The sequence below is a fragment of the Cryptotermes secundus genome, unplaced genomic scaffold, assembly GCF_002891405.2.
Source record: "Cryptotermes secundus unplaced genomic scaffold, Csec_1.0 scaffold186, whole genome shotgun sequence".
In the NCBI taxonomy this organism is placed as follows: domain Eukaryota; kingdom Metazoa; phylum Arthropoda; class Insecta; order Blattodea; family Kalotermitidae; genus Cryptotermes; species Cryptotermes secundus.
Genome location: NW_019727393.1, coordinates 341,669 through 358,143, shown reverse-complemented (window position 1 = coordinate 358,143; position 16,475 = coordinate 341,669). Strand labels below are relative to the sequence as shown.

Sequence of the window (16,475 nt, the reverse complement as noted above, 5' to 3'; positions counted from 1 at the left end):
TAAGTCTGTGCAAGATGGGACCCAAAAACAACTTACAATGTTGCATAAACAAACACACATGGACATGTGCCAACAAAATTTGGATCGCTGTGGTAATGATTCTTAGACAGAAACTCAGAAAATCTATGTTTTGTATTATCTAACAAACATGGTACAACAACAAACTTACAGCATCACTTGGGCAAGAGAAAAGTTGGGCATGATCTGCTGGTCTCATACCATTTGTGATCTACCTCATTGTCTCAAGTCTACATATTAAACTACACTTTATTCAGTAAGTATGTGTTCTTTATTTTTCTGGTATTAATTACAATATTGACATAATTGTGTAATACTTGACACATTAAAGCAAAATCTTTACACTATAATTTATTTTAGCTAGTGAGCCACCTCCTTCCTCCATATCTCACTTGAAGTTTAAATTTAATTTAATAAATAGCTTTCCCTTTTCACAACCTATCATAGCAAACAAGGCAGCTAGATATGGGCTTCTCAGTCCACTTCCAACACTTCCAAAGCCTCACACATCAGTCACTGCTGCAAAGGCTTACCTGTGTCTTTATGTGAAATTAGAAAAAAACCAAGAACATCGTCCAAGCAACAGGTTTAACAGAGACAACACTCAGAGCCATCTGCAACCACAAGTCAGGATTTTAAAAACTGTTTAAAACAAGTTGGATGAAAGTAAGTCATATCACTCACTCTCCATTAAGACTGTGATGGAAATGATGCCAACAACATGGATCAGTGAAAATTGGAATGTCATGAGACAGCCAGATACTTCAGAGTCTGCCAAAACACCAAATGGATTTATGAAGATAGGAAGATGAAAGCAGAACTAAAGAAGGGATTTAACGGATTTAAACTGAAGGAATGTCAACATTTTCACAACTGCAAGTTCACATTGTAACCAAAAAAAGCAGCCTATTTTCCTGATAAATGGTGGAAAACAGTGGAGGAATATGGATGTTTATTGTTCATGCAACCAGTCCATTTTGGGACAAGATACCACCACATATTTTATAGAGCAAACCAGTGACAAAACATACTAAAATAAAATGGGAGCTGATGAAGAAAATTCTCCAAATAGGAATTCACCACACTGAAATTTGACTGGAAACATTTGAGCATGACAAACTCTTGCAGGACACAGTGAAAAAATCATCAGGAAAGTGAAGAGGGCAATCAATTCCTATTATCTGCTACTACATAAAAAAAATGAAAAGCATAAAGCAAATTTCAGTAACAAAAAGGACAGGAAAGAAAATGAAGAACCACTATCCTCTACATCATCAGAATCATCAAAGCCTCATTCCATCTTCTTCGGGCCAGCCAGGCCCACTTCATCTTCCTCAGTTCAGGATACAGATGAACCACAGCCTTGATACACCACTGCTTCCTCTTCCTCCTCCTATGACTAACTCTACTCCTCAATCTCCCCTTCCACCATAGGAATAAAATAAATTAAATTACACTGGTATTATAACACATTTGCTTATACCTCTCAAAATGCTAACATAATATATTACATATATCTATACAAACATTTTACATAAATAAATATAGTATAACTGTTTATCATCCAGGAGTTCAATCCCTTGGGTAGGCTTGGACCATGTATAAACTTCCTCCCCTTCTTCCTTTATTTCTTACAGGAAACTGTTTTTTTTTTCATTTATGTGATTTTCAGGGATGTATCTACCACACAAATGGAGACACAACTGTAATATTAAGCGTTACTGAACAATGATTATCAGAAATATGAATTAGTTTAGAGGTTAGTTCTCTTGCCAAAAAATTCTGTTTTCCTTAAAGTGACTAGGAACAGCTCTTGATGCCACTACATCATTACGTAGAGGAACTGGCAGAAAGCACCATATGCCAGTCTACTCCACTGAAGAATGGGTGAGATTTCAGTTCTTGCACACCATTCACTCCAGAACCAAGTCTTTCCTGAGGGTCATGCCTCAGCAGCTGAAATATGAAGTCCACAATGTCAGAATACAATCTCAGGCTGAAAAGATATAAGTACAAGCACCCAGAGTCTCAAAGACAGCACTCAACTTTCCATAAATACCATGTCACATCCCATCTGTCACTAAATCTCTGGGTTTATGTGAAAAAATACTGTCACTCTGACCAAAATTATGTGAAACATTATGTCATCTTACTAAGCTGAAGGTTATAAATGGATGTAACTACTGTAGCTTAGCAACATGGCCAATGACAAGCTTTGGAATTAGCAGTGCTGAACCTTCTGCTGGACAGTTCATTTAGTGAGATAGTTTCAGAGTTTTGTTACTTCAGAGTGTTGCATCTGTTGCTCAGGTTACATGACATGATGTGAAGACAGTAATTTATGAATCAAGAGTACTTGAGAGATAGGGGTCATATCCCATTTTGAGATATTATTACAGTACTTACCTGCAGAAACCAAGAAAAAATCAGTTAAAACCAGCCAAAAAATCCTGGATTTAAACTGAGTACTTTCTGAATGCAAATCAAACATTTTGGCACTGTACCACTAACTTCTGAGATCTCACTAAGTCATTAGCAGTTAGATAATTCAGAGTCAATTGTACATGCATACATGTATAAAAGCAATCTGGAGGGGGGAAGCTGGTCGTCCAGGTCTAATCGTGTGAACTGCAATGAAAGTAGCTTACCTCTTTGAGAAAAGATTTGGCTTCTTCTGATATGTATTCTGGAATGTTGAGGATTGTGTGGCTGTGGATACCACCAGGATGACATGATAACAAAGACTGAAATATTATATATTTTATTAAAAATAACATTTTTGGAATATTCTCTTTCATTTATGAGAAGGCAGACATGTGATCCACCTTTGTACTTTTTAGTTCCTTGCCATCAATGACACAAAACCAATAGCCACAAAACTTCTGAGGCAGAAGTGACATTAAAAACACTTAACACTTTGCTACGACCATTTAAACAAACTGATGCCAACACCATTATGCATCTCAAAACCATGCAGAACACCAGACAAAATGCGCACATCAAGCGTAAATTTCATATTTACTGATGATTTTTTGAACAGTTTGTCATCTTGATAACAGCCGCAAAATAGCTGGATAAAATGAAAGTAACAACAAGCATGAAGTGAATAACGACGTACATGAGAGAAGCACGGGAAACAAATACAGTGCAGTGGTCTCGCTCGAGGATAGAATTCACCTGATGATGGCCACTGAGGCCGAAACATGTTGTGAATATAAATTAGTAAGAAATATATGTATAACCAAGACAACTTGAGGAGTGTAAACATTCTATTTAACGTGTAAATTTATGTACTACGTAAAGGCGTACGGGCATTTTATTGATTTGAACTGTCATAGTATTAAAATGCAATTTTAGTGAACAACATATTCCTAATGTCTTTTTAAAGTTGTATTACTGACGGATACGTTAGTAAAAAATAGGATGGATAACCATTAGACTACTGTTCTTACTAGCCAAACTCTACAGATCGAAGCACCTGAAGAAAAACAGAGTCAGGTATGAGGAACTAAATCTTGCAGCAAAAGAAAAAGGGAACAAAACTGTAGTGTCCCATGAAGTGTTCAGTTAAAGTGCAAATATGCAAACTGAATATATCTGATAAGATTTGAAGCTTTCATAACAACTGTTTGCAGTAACTCTTGGGAATTCAATCATGTGAAGATGCAGTTAGTATCCAACATTTTGGAGATGTGATGTGTGACACAATTGCACACTGTATATACATCAGAGAGTATGATCCCAGCTGCTCCAGTGTGGATCAGTGAGGGCTCAGGAAACCACTAACTGCCTAAACCACCCACCGTTCCTTCAACCATGAGAATATTCTGTGCTATAAATACAACAAGTAGCTGTGTCACTCAGCATGTCATCAACTCCAGCTGAAGAAGACAGAGAAGTCCCAAAAATGTTAGAGACTACGTCCATTTTTACACAGCTGATCACCTGAACAGATTTATTAGTTATGCTACAAGTGAAGAGAACAGAGCTTCCATTCATTTTTCTACTGAAATGTCTATTCCTATTTGTCTACTGTATTTATATTTACAAACCTTGCTAGTTAGCAATTCAAAAATGATGGCACCAAAGCTCCACCAGTCAGCTGCTGGGGTAAGCTGAAAAATCCCATTTACCTCAGGAGCAGCATAAAGCCTTTCAATGGCTTCAGCACTAACTTGAGAGTCCACATCGGCCCACCGACACATGTATGTGAGGAGTACATGTCCTTTCTCACCTAGCAATACATTGTCAGGTTGCAGGTCCCTGAAAACCACAGTCCACAGTTCAGCAGCACATTGCAAGAGACAGCACGCACCATGTAAAGCTTCTCCTACATTACTATCAAGCACACGACTATCACACTAGCCCTCCTTACACAGCCTGCAAAGGGAGTAAGAATATGGAACAACTTTTAAGTTTATGAATAAGACAGTAGAGCCCATGCCAAACTTTGGTCACCTCTGCCTGTCATCATCATTATCGACTTACCACTGGGGCCACCAAGTTCAAACAAACTGTAACAGAAAGCTTGAAACTGCTGCTGTAGGCCAATTAGAAAGTGTTACAGCAGATCACTAGTACACCTGACCATACAATATATAACTGTCATGTTTGTAGTGGCATCTTCTGTTTGCATGAGATGAACACAGAAATGCCCCACAATCTTAGCTTACTTCCTTATTTTACATAAGATAACACAGGCTTACATAATTTGGATTTGTGCTTCCAATCATACTTTTATTAACATTATCTCATAAAGAACTTTATATTTTAAGAGACCCTAATACTTACATTTTAATTTAATATTATGTCTACGAGTATCTGTCCAGCTACTAATAACTTTTCAATCATCAAATGAATTTTCATGGAATTTGTTACAGATACCATTCCACTGGGTGAAACCCCATATTTATACTTTTCAATTTCCTATTGTCAGTAACACAAATATGGTGACTTCAAATTCTCCTGAGGAAAAAATAACACTAGAATCACTTAATGTTAGGCTATCAAATTCTGTGTGTTGAAAAGACCTTCAAACAACTTTCATTAAGATCATTTATTGGTAAAATGACAATCTGGTATCAATGAAAAATGTAGTATATAGTTACCTTTCCATGTGATAATAATTAATGATAATTAGGGATATAAAATTAGTATGAGATTGACTTCCCCCCCCCCTTGGCACTACAGCCCCAGTGGGCCTAGGCCTACCTCCATAAACTTCTCCATTCACTTCGGTTTTTCTAGATCTTACACATTCGGTAGGACTCCTTGGGCGGGTGATCAGCTCGTCGCAAGGCCTCTACCTGTACACAAACACAGAAAACCCACACACACAAACTAAACATCCATGCCTCGAGTGGGATTCGAACCCACAATCCCGGTTTCCAAGCGAGGGAAGACAGTACATGCCTTAGACCGCTCAGCTACCGTGACCGCCTGGGATTGACCTTAAACACGTATAAATTTAATAACAAATGCGAAAGAAATTCTTCTGTGAAACTATTAAAGATAAGAAACACTGTACCATCTGTAAAGTTTTGTGAATCTATTCTAGCAAAATTACACACAAAAATTTCTGTAATTATTAATCTATAATTTCCACTACCCTCTGTATACAGATGGAAGCATTGATGGGAAAGTAGGTGCACTTCCTAGAACTTCTTACTTATTTAGTAAAACGGCATGCAACGGTACGTCACGCATAATTTCAGTGTGGTTTCCCTCCTCCCCTTTGTTGTAACAATTAGCAATACCTGCAGATGATTCCCCACTGGTGCAAAGCATCAAGAACAACAACTAATTCAGCAGCCCACATACGGACATTGGCTTCAGGTAGACGCAGTTTAGGGTGGCCTATCATTGAATGTAGGCGTGAAATCTGTTGTGTCCGATCCAGACTACCAGATAAACCTCTACCATGACCTTCAAATATATCCTGTAAAACACAAGGGAAGAATAAGGTCAATACAGATTTTAATATCTGGTTAACTAATGTCCTACCATTTAACTTGTAAGGCATAACAATCCCACAGGGCCCATCTGAAAATAAACTAAATGGCATGACTAAATGAACAGGTCTGGGTTTGAAGTGTAGCCAAATATATCACATAAATTGTAAATAATGGCCAGATACTAGCAAAGAGTACAGAAAACTTTAACAAATTCTTCACTTGTGCCTATGAAGATCAATGGAATGTAATCAATTCTATTCTGTTCTATTCCATTCTACTCTATTTTATACTATTCCCTATCCTGAAATATTTGTTACTTTTTTTCCAAAAGTTCTTTTTTCACAGATTGCACTACATCAGATGCAAGCCACACTATTTATAACATTCAGCCCTTTGCAAAGATGAACCATTTCAGGATAAGTGCTGGACTGAAAGGATTCGGATGTTGCATAACAAACTCCAAAACGTGCTGCATCAAAATGATGAGCTCAAGGCTAGAAACAAGGAGCTGGAAGAAAAGTTACAACTAGCAGGAGGTGGGAAGAGGGATACAGTGGCAAAACAGAGAGGTGCTAAGTGCCTGGTGATAGGTGACTCAGTGTTGAGCAATGCTGGAGCAGAACATACAGATATGATGGTTGAGTGTTTCTCGGGGATTAGAGCTGAGCAGCTATACAAAGAGTGATAGAAAAGAGAGATCTAGGAAATCCAGAAACTGTAGGTATGAATGACTTGAGAGCAACAAGAAATCTTGATTTTGTAATGGGAAAGGTGTATGTTCTGGTGGGTACGGCAAAACGTAAATGTCTGAACTGCAGAATTGTCCTGATCAGGGTGTTATGACATAGAGATGTGTCATGGCAGCGTATTGGAGCTCTCAATGATAGATTTGACTGGATAGCAAACACCTTAGGAATTACCTTCGTAGACCCGAATAGCTGGATAGAGGAGAGGGATTTTGGTAGAGATGGTCTACATCTGAATGGAAGAGGGAGGTGTTGATTTTGACAACTGTACGCTAGAATTAGTGGACTGGATAGTGGTGGGCCAAAAGGGAGGAAGAAGTAACTGGTGGAAGGAATTCGCAGAACTAGGACAACCAGGAAATCATGGCATTCACCAATCGATGAACAGATGATTTTACATGAAGAATGTGGGTTAACGAAGAGTAAGTTGGTGAGTGGGGAAACTGAAGCTAGGACAGGGGTTCAAGCTGTAACAGTCGTACATACTGCATGCTGAATTCACCCATAGAACATATGACTTTACATGAAGAATGGCGATTAGGTGAGAGTAAGTTGGTGAGTGGGGAAATTGTAGCTAGGACGGGTTCAATCTGTATCAGCGGAACCTGCATATTGGAGTAAAGGTAACTCACTAGCTGCGCTGCAAGTTAACTGTAGGAATATTTACAACAAAGCTGTAGAATTCTGGAATTTAGTGGACACACACAATCCTAATGTTGTTATAGGCATGAAATCATGGCTAACAGAAGATATTAACAGTACCGAGATCTTCAGAGCTGACTTTACAGTCTTCAGAAGAGATAGGTCTGCCTGCAGCGGTGGTGGTGGTGGTGGTGGTGGTGGTGGGGGTCAATCGGTGTTAAAAACTGTATTACCTGTATGGAGTTGTGGATAGATGAGGAAGCAGAGATGGTCAGACACAAAGTGAAAGGAATGGGCCCAAAATATTCATGGGAAATTATAGGTATTTAAAGAGGATATGCTGGTGATAGAAAGATTACTAGCCCATACCCAAATTAGGTGAGAGACAGAAAAAAGAAGCATCACAGGTGGAGATCTGCTGAATATAAGTCAAAAACATTACCATATATGCCAACTCGCTCGTTAGTGTCAATGAATAACATAAGGTTTAATCATGGAAAAATAGAATATTTCCATGTTTATGTATCAACTATTAGTCTTAAAAAGGTTAAGGTAATAGCTACTCACATCACTACTATAACGGCGTTCTAATGATGTTCTAGAATGCGCTGTAACTGAACGTCTTCTTCCTGCAGATAATTTTCTTTCCTTTCTTCTTGTACTGGCTGCTGAAGGCACATCTTCAGACTTGCAGCGCATTACAGATTTCGTGTCACTAGATTTATTTGTGCCCGATAGCTTCGCTGCAGCATTTTCTCCTGTTAGTGTTACTACACTTGCACCACTACCAGTAACAAATGCATTCAAAACACTGTCTGTATTACTCTTGCATCTGTCAGTCCCTACTGCCACAACTTGTTCCTCAGCCATATTGTTAACTTTATCGTTCTTCATTCGACTTACAACCGTTTCACTATTAAGAAGTGTCTTATTTACAGAGGCAAGGAGCTTTTGGGCATTTTCAACCAAGTCTGTTGTATCCAAACTTTCAAGATTCTTCCATGATAAAAGAAATCTAGATTCTTGTGGTAAAAGATCAGGTACTGGGTTGCTGATAGCGTTATTTACATGCTCCTGAGGGTATGTTTGAAAAGTGTCTGACAACTGACTTACATTATCATCCTCTTCCTGGAATTTTGATGAAAGAGCATTATTTTCCAATTTTTTACCAACTCCCTGAATATTATAGTCATATTTGTTTGGTACTTTATCACCAAGTTTGCTGTTCTGAATAGATGATTCCTGATTGCTTGCACTATTCTGACTATTATTATATAATTCTTTACCACACTGAAATAGTTTCCTTGTTGCTGTTGAAGCATAGTCACGGAGTAATTCTACGTAACTGTGGTCTTGGCTGGACACAGAATCCGCATCATCAAACACTGGAATGCCTTCAGGATAATCTACTGGGGTTGTACCTCTCTCAGCAAGCCCTTCACACTTGGTTTTTGCTTCACTAACTCCATCCTGTATTAATTTCTTTCCCAGATAAACATTACCCATACTTAGTTCATGTACTGGTGTTGGTGGAAGAGACTGGAAATATGAATCCACATGATCCCATAATTTGCCACCACTGAAAACAGAACATACAAATTTGACATGCAAGTTTATGATCAACATTTAAGAGTCACCTCTATAACTCCAGCAGAAATGTACATTTTTAAAAAAATCTTTTATATCTAATATCTGCTGACCAGATTAATGTGTAGGTAAGGTCTACATTTGTTTCTGGTAGAAAACCAGTTCAAATCACAGGTGGATTTCCACAAATCCTGACTGAGTTTTCCCACAATTTTTGTTTTTCCAGGTGAAAGCAGAACAGGACCTTGAAACAGGCCACAATCTCTTCCTTCTGAAATCTGCCATTCTAATTACTTGTGATAATCTGATATCATGCAACCTCTTCAGTTATACAATGTAATTTAATAACCTAAGAATTAACGTAATATTGTTCTTCAATTATACGGTTTCTCCATATATCTAGCCAGTCTTTAAGCATACAACAAAAACGGGGAAAATATACAATGAATACACATGAGTTTGATATACGACATGTAAGATGATAGATCTTAAAAAGTTTTAATATATAAATTTTATTATTGAACAACAACAAACACATTTTTTATCATTTTATAAATGGACACTTGATGGCAGGCAGTGCAATGGTTTAACGTGATTGATACACCTGACGATGGCAGAATGATGCCGAAACATGTAGTGTGAAGTGACAAGTGAAATTGCACTAAAAGACGGTAAATATACACATTATGAATACACAGTATAAAAACAGTTTATTTATTTAATGATGCCTTATCAACTGCACTGATTACATAAAACTGAATGGCAAATGACAGGATCACGAATAGTGAACTAGGAAGGACGGAGCAGAAACTATCTGTAGCCTAATTTAAAATACTAATATTTGATGGCAGGAACTAAGAAAATCCACAAATACCCGAATCAGGACAGTTTGTTTTCCTGATGATTTTTATAGGAATAACGCAAACATAAGGAGCATTCATATAAAGTATTAAAGATAAATATTTACCCTTGTAAATGGTGAGTTCTGGCATCATCAGCATGAAGTTATAATAAATACTAACGTGTTGGTTTGTTAAGCACCACCTCAGATAACAATGCGTTAAGCGATTTTCATACCTTGCATGCTGGAGAAGAAGAAATACTGCTGACTCAGTTTCAAAGTATCCATGTAGTTTCACCATGTAAGGAACATCTTGTGGCACAATGGGGCATTTCAGGTCACTTACAGGACAAGGAGATTTGTGTAACACCTTCATAATGTAGCAACGATCATCTAGTGTATTCAGCACCAACATGACAGTGTTAATAACACCAAGGACTTTGTAATACTGAAGCTCTGATAGGGGGCGCTGCAACTGCATACTAGACTTGGGCTGTAAATAACAATGGTCAGATTCAGCAACTTTCTATTTAATTTGAACACAGAATAACAAGACAGGACAAAATCACATAAATGTTTCACAAGCTGTTGTGACCAAAATGGTGACTGGGCTCAAATTACAGCCAAGCATAAATACAGTGAAACCACCATTTAAGGCCACTTTCAAGAGCAGCAGATATGAACATTAAACTGAGGAAAATCTTAAATGCAGGTACTTTTAACACTTAGATTATTACCTTGGGATCTCTTAACTAAAAGCTAATGAGAAAGAATGTTAAACTGACAAGAATTAAATAGGAGTTCCAACGTAGTTGCCAGACGTCAAGTTATGCCCTAGTATTTGTGTAGAAACTGTAAGTAGTGACTAGTATTCAAACAGCAACTGAGAACTAGCAAAGAAATTATAAAGCGCTGGGTCCCAAACATGTTTGTGTGCATGTTTTTCCCTGAGATCTTACAAACCAATTTATAGATTTTGATGAAACTATGTATGAAAATTATGCCTATAGTGGTAACTCATCTTTATTCTTCTTAATTTACTGACATCAATAATATCAACATGGTGGTCTTGTAAACTTTCAAGTGGAAGCACACTGGCACCAGTTGCACAACAAAACTGTCCAGTGCTTAATTAGCCACCACAGCATAAAGGCATTAGGGGGAATAGACATACCGTTTCATACAGAGTGTCCAGTTGAAAGGTATTCATAATAAAACATTTATATCTCATGTATCCGGTTTATGTCAGTGGAAAGGATAACTCTAAAAGTTTTTTCATGCCCAGCTTACATGCATAAGCCAGCTTGTGACCTTCAGTGAGCTCAGTAATCATGTCGACACCACAGGAGCAGGTTCAATGCGTGTTGTGGTTAGCTGAATTGCAATCTCTTATTGCTGTCTAGCATCGTTTTAGAATGCAATATGGATGTCAACCTCCTACACGAAAAAGCATTTGATGCTGGGACATGTTGATTGACCATTTTTCTTTTCGGATAAAAATATGACTGGACATTTGTACTTGGACCTGCTGTAGCTGTATGCACTGCTCCAATTGCCACCTCAAACTATCCTCAAACAAGATGGGGTGCCAGCACATTTCTGCCACCATGTTAGGAATCACCTGGACACAGAGATGGCTGGGAGATGGATCAGCAGAGGTGGACCAATCAATTGACCTCCTAGGTCACCAGATTTAACCCCAATGGAATTTTTCTTGTGGATTTATGTGCAGAAAATTGTCTACCAGGTTAAGGTAAGATCAACAACCTTCAATACCTGAAAGCGCGCATAAGGGATGCCGTGGCTACAATAACACCAAACATGCTTCAAGCAACGTGGAATGAGGTCAAATATCCTTTGGATATTTCTCGTGCCACCAAGGTAGCCCACACTGAAATTTACTGAAAAGGTTATACACTCAGAAAGAACTTTGATAGTTTCCCTTTGTAATAGTGTATTCTGACATATAATTATTTTATTTTGGATACCTTTCATCTGGACACCTGTACATTCTGAAACTTGACACTATATGGAGAGGAGTGCTCAGTTTCATGTCCCATCTGCTTTACCCCTGGGGAAAGAGCCCCCGTTATCCTTTTGATAGCAGGCTGAAAGACCCCACATATGGTATGGTTGTTGAGGCAAAGAAAAAATCTCTGCCTGCTAGGAACTGAACCCTGATCATCAGACTCTTAAGCAGTCACTATACTGACTGAGCTACCACGTTTTAAAAAAATATGTAACTTTTGTTAATATATTTTGTTCCTTGTGGAAAGTAAACCAACACAGCAGCTGTGAAGTAATAAATAGAATTTAAACAATCAACCAGATACCGAAATGCGAAAGGTGGATAAACCTTAAACATAGAACAAATGCTATAGAATACAGCAACAACTGACTTCCGAGCAGTGCAGCTGCCTCACTATGAAAACAAAACAAGAGTAGGAATAAAGCACGCCCAACCACAATCGAACATCGAAGCTCCACAAGAACTGAAGAAACTGCATAACACTACAATTAAGATAATAGCTAGCAACCAGAATTATATATATATATATAACGCTACTTTATTTAATAACTATCAACTAGAACAACAGAAAACAGTACATGAAAAATATCAGTATAAAGGGAAACAATTTTTAAAAAAATTTAATTCACTGTTTAAACATCATAATATAATATAATGACATAATATATTCTATGATACTTATATTTTGTTATATATTACACACACAAGTCTGTTTCTAAGCATTTATAAGTGTAAGACTTTCACTCCAATTTTAATACATATTTTATATATGACTTAAACTAATTCAGATACACGTATGAACATACTAGCTGCATAGGAAACCAGATACGTTTAGTAATAAGTATTTAAATTGTATGAGACCATATACGAGCAATTCAATAGTTTAAAAAAGAAACAGGACTATGGCTAAAGAACAAAAACCCAATATCTCTGTGTGTTATACACCATCGTCAGAATCCTACAGTAACTATTTAAATAAATGTCCATTAAATTGTACTGCCTGATGATGACTCTAGGAGTCGAAACATGTAGGGCAAAGTGAAACTATAAGACCAATATATTCATCATAGCATGGTGAAGTGTGAGAGACTTCTTGATAGCTGTTGTGTTCCAACAGGAACAAAGAAAGAAATTTTATAGAATAACACAACAGGATGCATTCCTTGAAGAATTTAAAAAACCGGTAACTTGATCCAAAGAGGAACAATAACATATGATTAACCACTGACATAGTAATTGCTGATCACCACAATTAGGACTGATTTGTGCAGTAATTAATCTGTGGTGTCCAGGAATAGGTGATTTATATCTCCTGCTAATATGATGCTGGCGGTCAGATTTTAATTTCAGGATAACAGTGTGACGCTATGCCTGTCGGGGCCTGGTGTGCCCATGCATTCATAAGAAGAGTAGTGTGACACACAGACAATAAAGGTTAATAGCCTTAACAACGAATAATTTAATGAAGGTCCACTGTTTCTCAAAAAATGTGATCTCTATTTAGTTTTCTGTTGGATGGTAACAACAATGAAACACTGGACTCAGGCATGTGATATTTTCTCATTGAAATCCTTCATAAATATGCCAGAAATTACCTGATATGCTTTATAATCACTGACAATTACAGATATGACAATGATGTGAGGCTTTTAGGTTATATCTGCTATATATATATATAGCATCAGAAATATACACTAATTGAACTTACATACAGAATTGGTCATGTTGGAGAAATATTAATTTATAGCTGCGGCTGCTGGCCTTACCACATAGAATGAATCACATGAGGGAAAGTGGGCATCATAATTTCACTTCAGAATTTCTTTAAAACATTTATTGGCAAATCGTCATTTGCAAACAAAAACTTCAGATTAAAATGCTGTAGCTATATCTCAAAAAGGCTCCTAGCAGGATGTGGTCTGACAATAAAGTTCAGGAACTCATCACGGTAAAAGTGCTACATACCTCACTGCTGATCATCACTGTACTCCCCTTGAGAAGCTATTGAATTGAACTGAATTTATTTACATTCTATAAATCCTAAGCAGGTTAGTACCTTTGGATACAGAACAAGTCAAAAGGTTACATACATAAGTACAGGCAATTTTAGCTTAAAAATTAATATAACTTAATTTTACATCATTCTCTATTTACATTGAAGTATTCATCTAAAGAGTAGAAGGAATGAGCATGTAGATAATTCTTTAACTCTGATTTAAACTTTTTAGTATCATTGCCCAAGTTTTTAATACTTTGTGGCAGATTGTTGAACACTTTTATGCCAGTAAAGTAGACTCCTTTTTGATATACTGATAAAGTTGATGAGGGTAGGTGGAAGTTATATTTTTGTCTAGTATTCATGTTATAGACATCAGAATTTAATTTGAATTTATCTTTGTTGTAAACAACAAATAAGAGAAGCGATAATATGTATTGCGATTGAAGAGGTAGAATTTTTAATTTCTTAAATAATTCTCTACATGAATCTCTACTTCTACATCCTGTAATGATTCTAATTATATTCTTTTGTATTTTAAAAATTATTACACTATGTGAAGAGTTCCCCCAAAATATTAATCCATAGTTCATAATAGAATGAAAGTAGGCATGGTAAACCATCTTCAATGTTTCCTGTGACATAAAAGGCTTAATTGATCTCATCGCATAGCAAGCTGCATTTAATTTAGGTATAATTTGTTCAATATGTATTTTCCAAGACAGTGTACTGTCTACATGTATTCCAAGGAATTTTGTATCAAGTACTTTACAGATTAATTTGTTGGCATAACTGATGTCCAGATCAATTTGGTGGTTGTTTTTAGTTGTGAATGATATGTAATGGGTTTTATCAAAATTTAATGAGAGTAAATTGGCTTCAAACCATCTGTTTAAGGCTTCAAATACAATATTTATGTCATTTTTAAAGTTGTCAAATTTAGAGTTCTTAAATATTATACTAGTGTCATCTGCATATAGAATTGGTTTAGATTTATTGTTGATGGTTTTAGATAGATCATTTATGTAGAGAAGAAAAAGTAAGGGACCTAAAATTGATCCTTGACCAATGCCAGTGCCTAGTCCGGCCTTCAATTCAAAACAATTTTGGAACTCGTTTTGTGGAATGGCCTTCAGAGCTGCCACCGTATTACTCCTGATGTCATCAATGTCATCAAAATGCCTTACTTCCAATATTTCCCTTAATTTTGGGAACAGAAAGAAGTCACTGGGGGCTAGATCCGGTGAATATGGAGGGTGTTCCAGCACAGTTATTTGTTTACTTGCTAAAAACTCCCTCACAGACAGTGCCATGTCAGCAGGTCCTTTGGGACCATTTTTGCACACCTTTCTCGTGTCAAGATCTTCAGTTAAGATTTTCCTAACTGTTTCTCTGTCGATGTTCCTTTGCCCCTGACAGTCAGCTGATGATTTTCATGCAAATCTGATGAACATTTGCAATGTTTTCTTCAGTTCTGCTCGTTGCTGGCTGCCCTGATCTCTCTTCACCAGCGACAATCTCTCTTCCCACAAAAAAACGTGTCAGCCACTTGTTAACTGTTCTTTTCTTCATACCATTATCACCATAAACTTGCACTAACATCTCTCTGATTTGACTTCCACTCTTGCCAAGTTTAACAATTTAATGTTCATTCATTGCTCTAATTAAAGCTCTGACATTCTCGCAACAGCACACCAGAACACAATCAGACAATAATAGACGCAACTCAGAGACTGCCACAGATCAACAACACGGCTGTGAAAAGCTGATATGCCAACATCATCAAACCATACTGAGGGTTCTGTCCACTGCTGCCACAGCAAACACGCAGTGGTGAGTTCGCGAACTTTATTGTCTGACATTGTTAAGGGTAAAGCAGGGCAAAATGTTTAGAGAAATTAATGAACTTGTGTACTCCTGTAGTAAATAATTAGATTCTTACATCCCATAGTGATAATTCTGCAGACTTCGATGCTAAATGCTGACTATAAATCTTCTCGGCCTGAAGAAGATACTGGGCTGTCTTTTCTCGAACAACTTGTTTTCGCTTATTATCAGGATCTCCTAGGAGAAGAAGCACCAAGCTGCTATCAAACAAGAATATGTGATGGATGCATGAGAAGCTGATAAATTGTAGGGTATTACAAAACTGCGAGAAACAGTGTCTGTATGCAACCTACAGGTTATTAATGATAAGATGCAATGTTCACCACTACCATCTTCCCATAGCTCAGATGAGTTAACTCATGAAGGTACAATGTGTTCTACAAACTAATTTCATTATACTGTAAGCAGTCAAGAGGCACGGCAGAGAGGTGTCCCAAACTTATTGACTGAGGATGTCATAACACACTACCACACCTCAGGCAGCAGTGATATGAGTAAGGAGCAATGGTAGATTGGTAATTGACAGGGTGAAACCAGAAGAACTTGTAGAAAACATGCATCAGTGCCACTTTGCCCACCAAAGAACTACATGAAGTCACCCAGGATTGAACCTGAGGTTCCATAGTGAAAAGCCAGTGCCTAACTGCCCAAACTATAGCACAGCCTGCAATGTGCTCTATCTACTAGATTTTTATTGAATAATGTGGTCAGTCTATCAAGAGCTGAATATCACAATCTTTGTGAAAGAACAAGACATTGGTAATTATGTTATTTG

General features: G+C 37.2%; 1 protein-coding gene across 2 annotated transcripts in view; it reads right to left on the bottom strand.

Annotated features, from left to right (window-relative positions):
• Positions 1–407: 407 nt before the first annotated feature.
• LOC111864655 (ribosomal protein S6 kinase delta-1) overlaps positions 408–16,475 on the bottom strand; it is a 38,101-nt gene continuing 22,033 nt past the window's right edge. For both annotated transcript variants that reach the window (XM_023852048.2, XM_023852050.2), the window contains 7 exons: positions 15,756–15,877; positions 10,025–10,281; positions 7,928–8,939; positions 5,775–5,956; positions 4,071–4,281; positions 2,667–2,762; positions 408–1,974 (listed from right to left, as the gene is read on the bottom strand). In XM_023852048.2, coding sequence (XP_023707816.1) covers positions 1,849–1,974; positions 2,667–2,762; positions 4,071–4,281; positions 5,775–5,956; positions 7,928–8,939; positions 10,025–10,281; positions 15,756–15,877 — 2,006 coding nt within the window. In that variant the 3' untranslated portion in view covers positions 408–1,848. The remainder of the gene's footprint in view (positions 1,975–2,666; positions 2,763–4,070; positions 4,282–5,774; positions 5,957–7,927; positions 8,940–10,024; positions 10,282–15,755; positions 15,878–16,475) is intronic.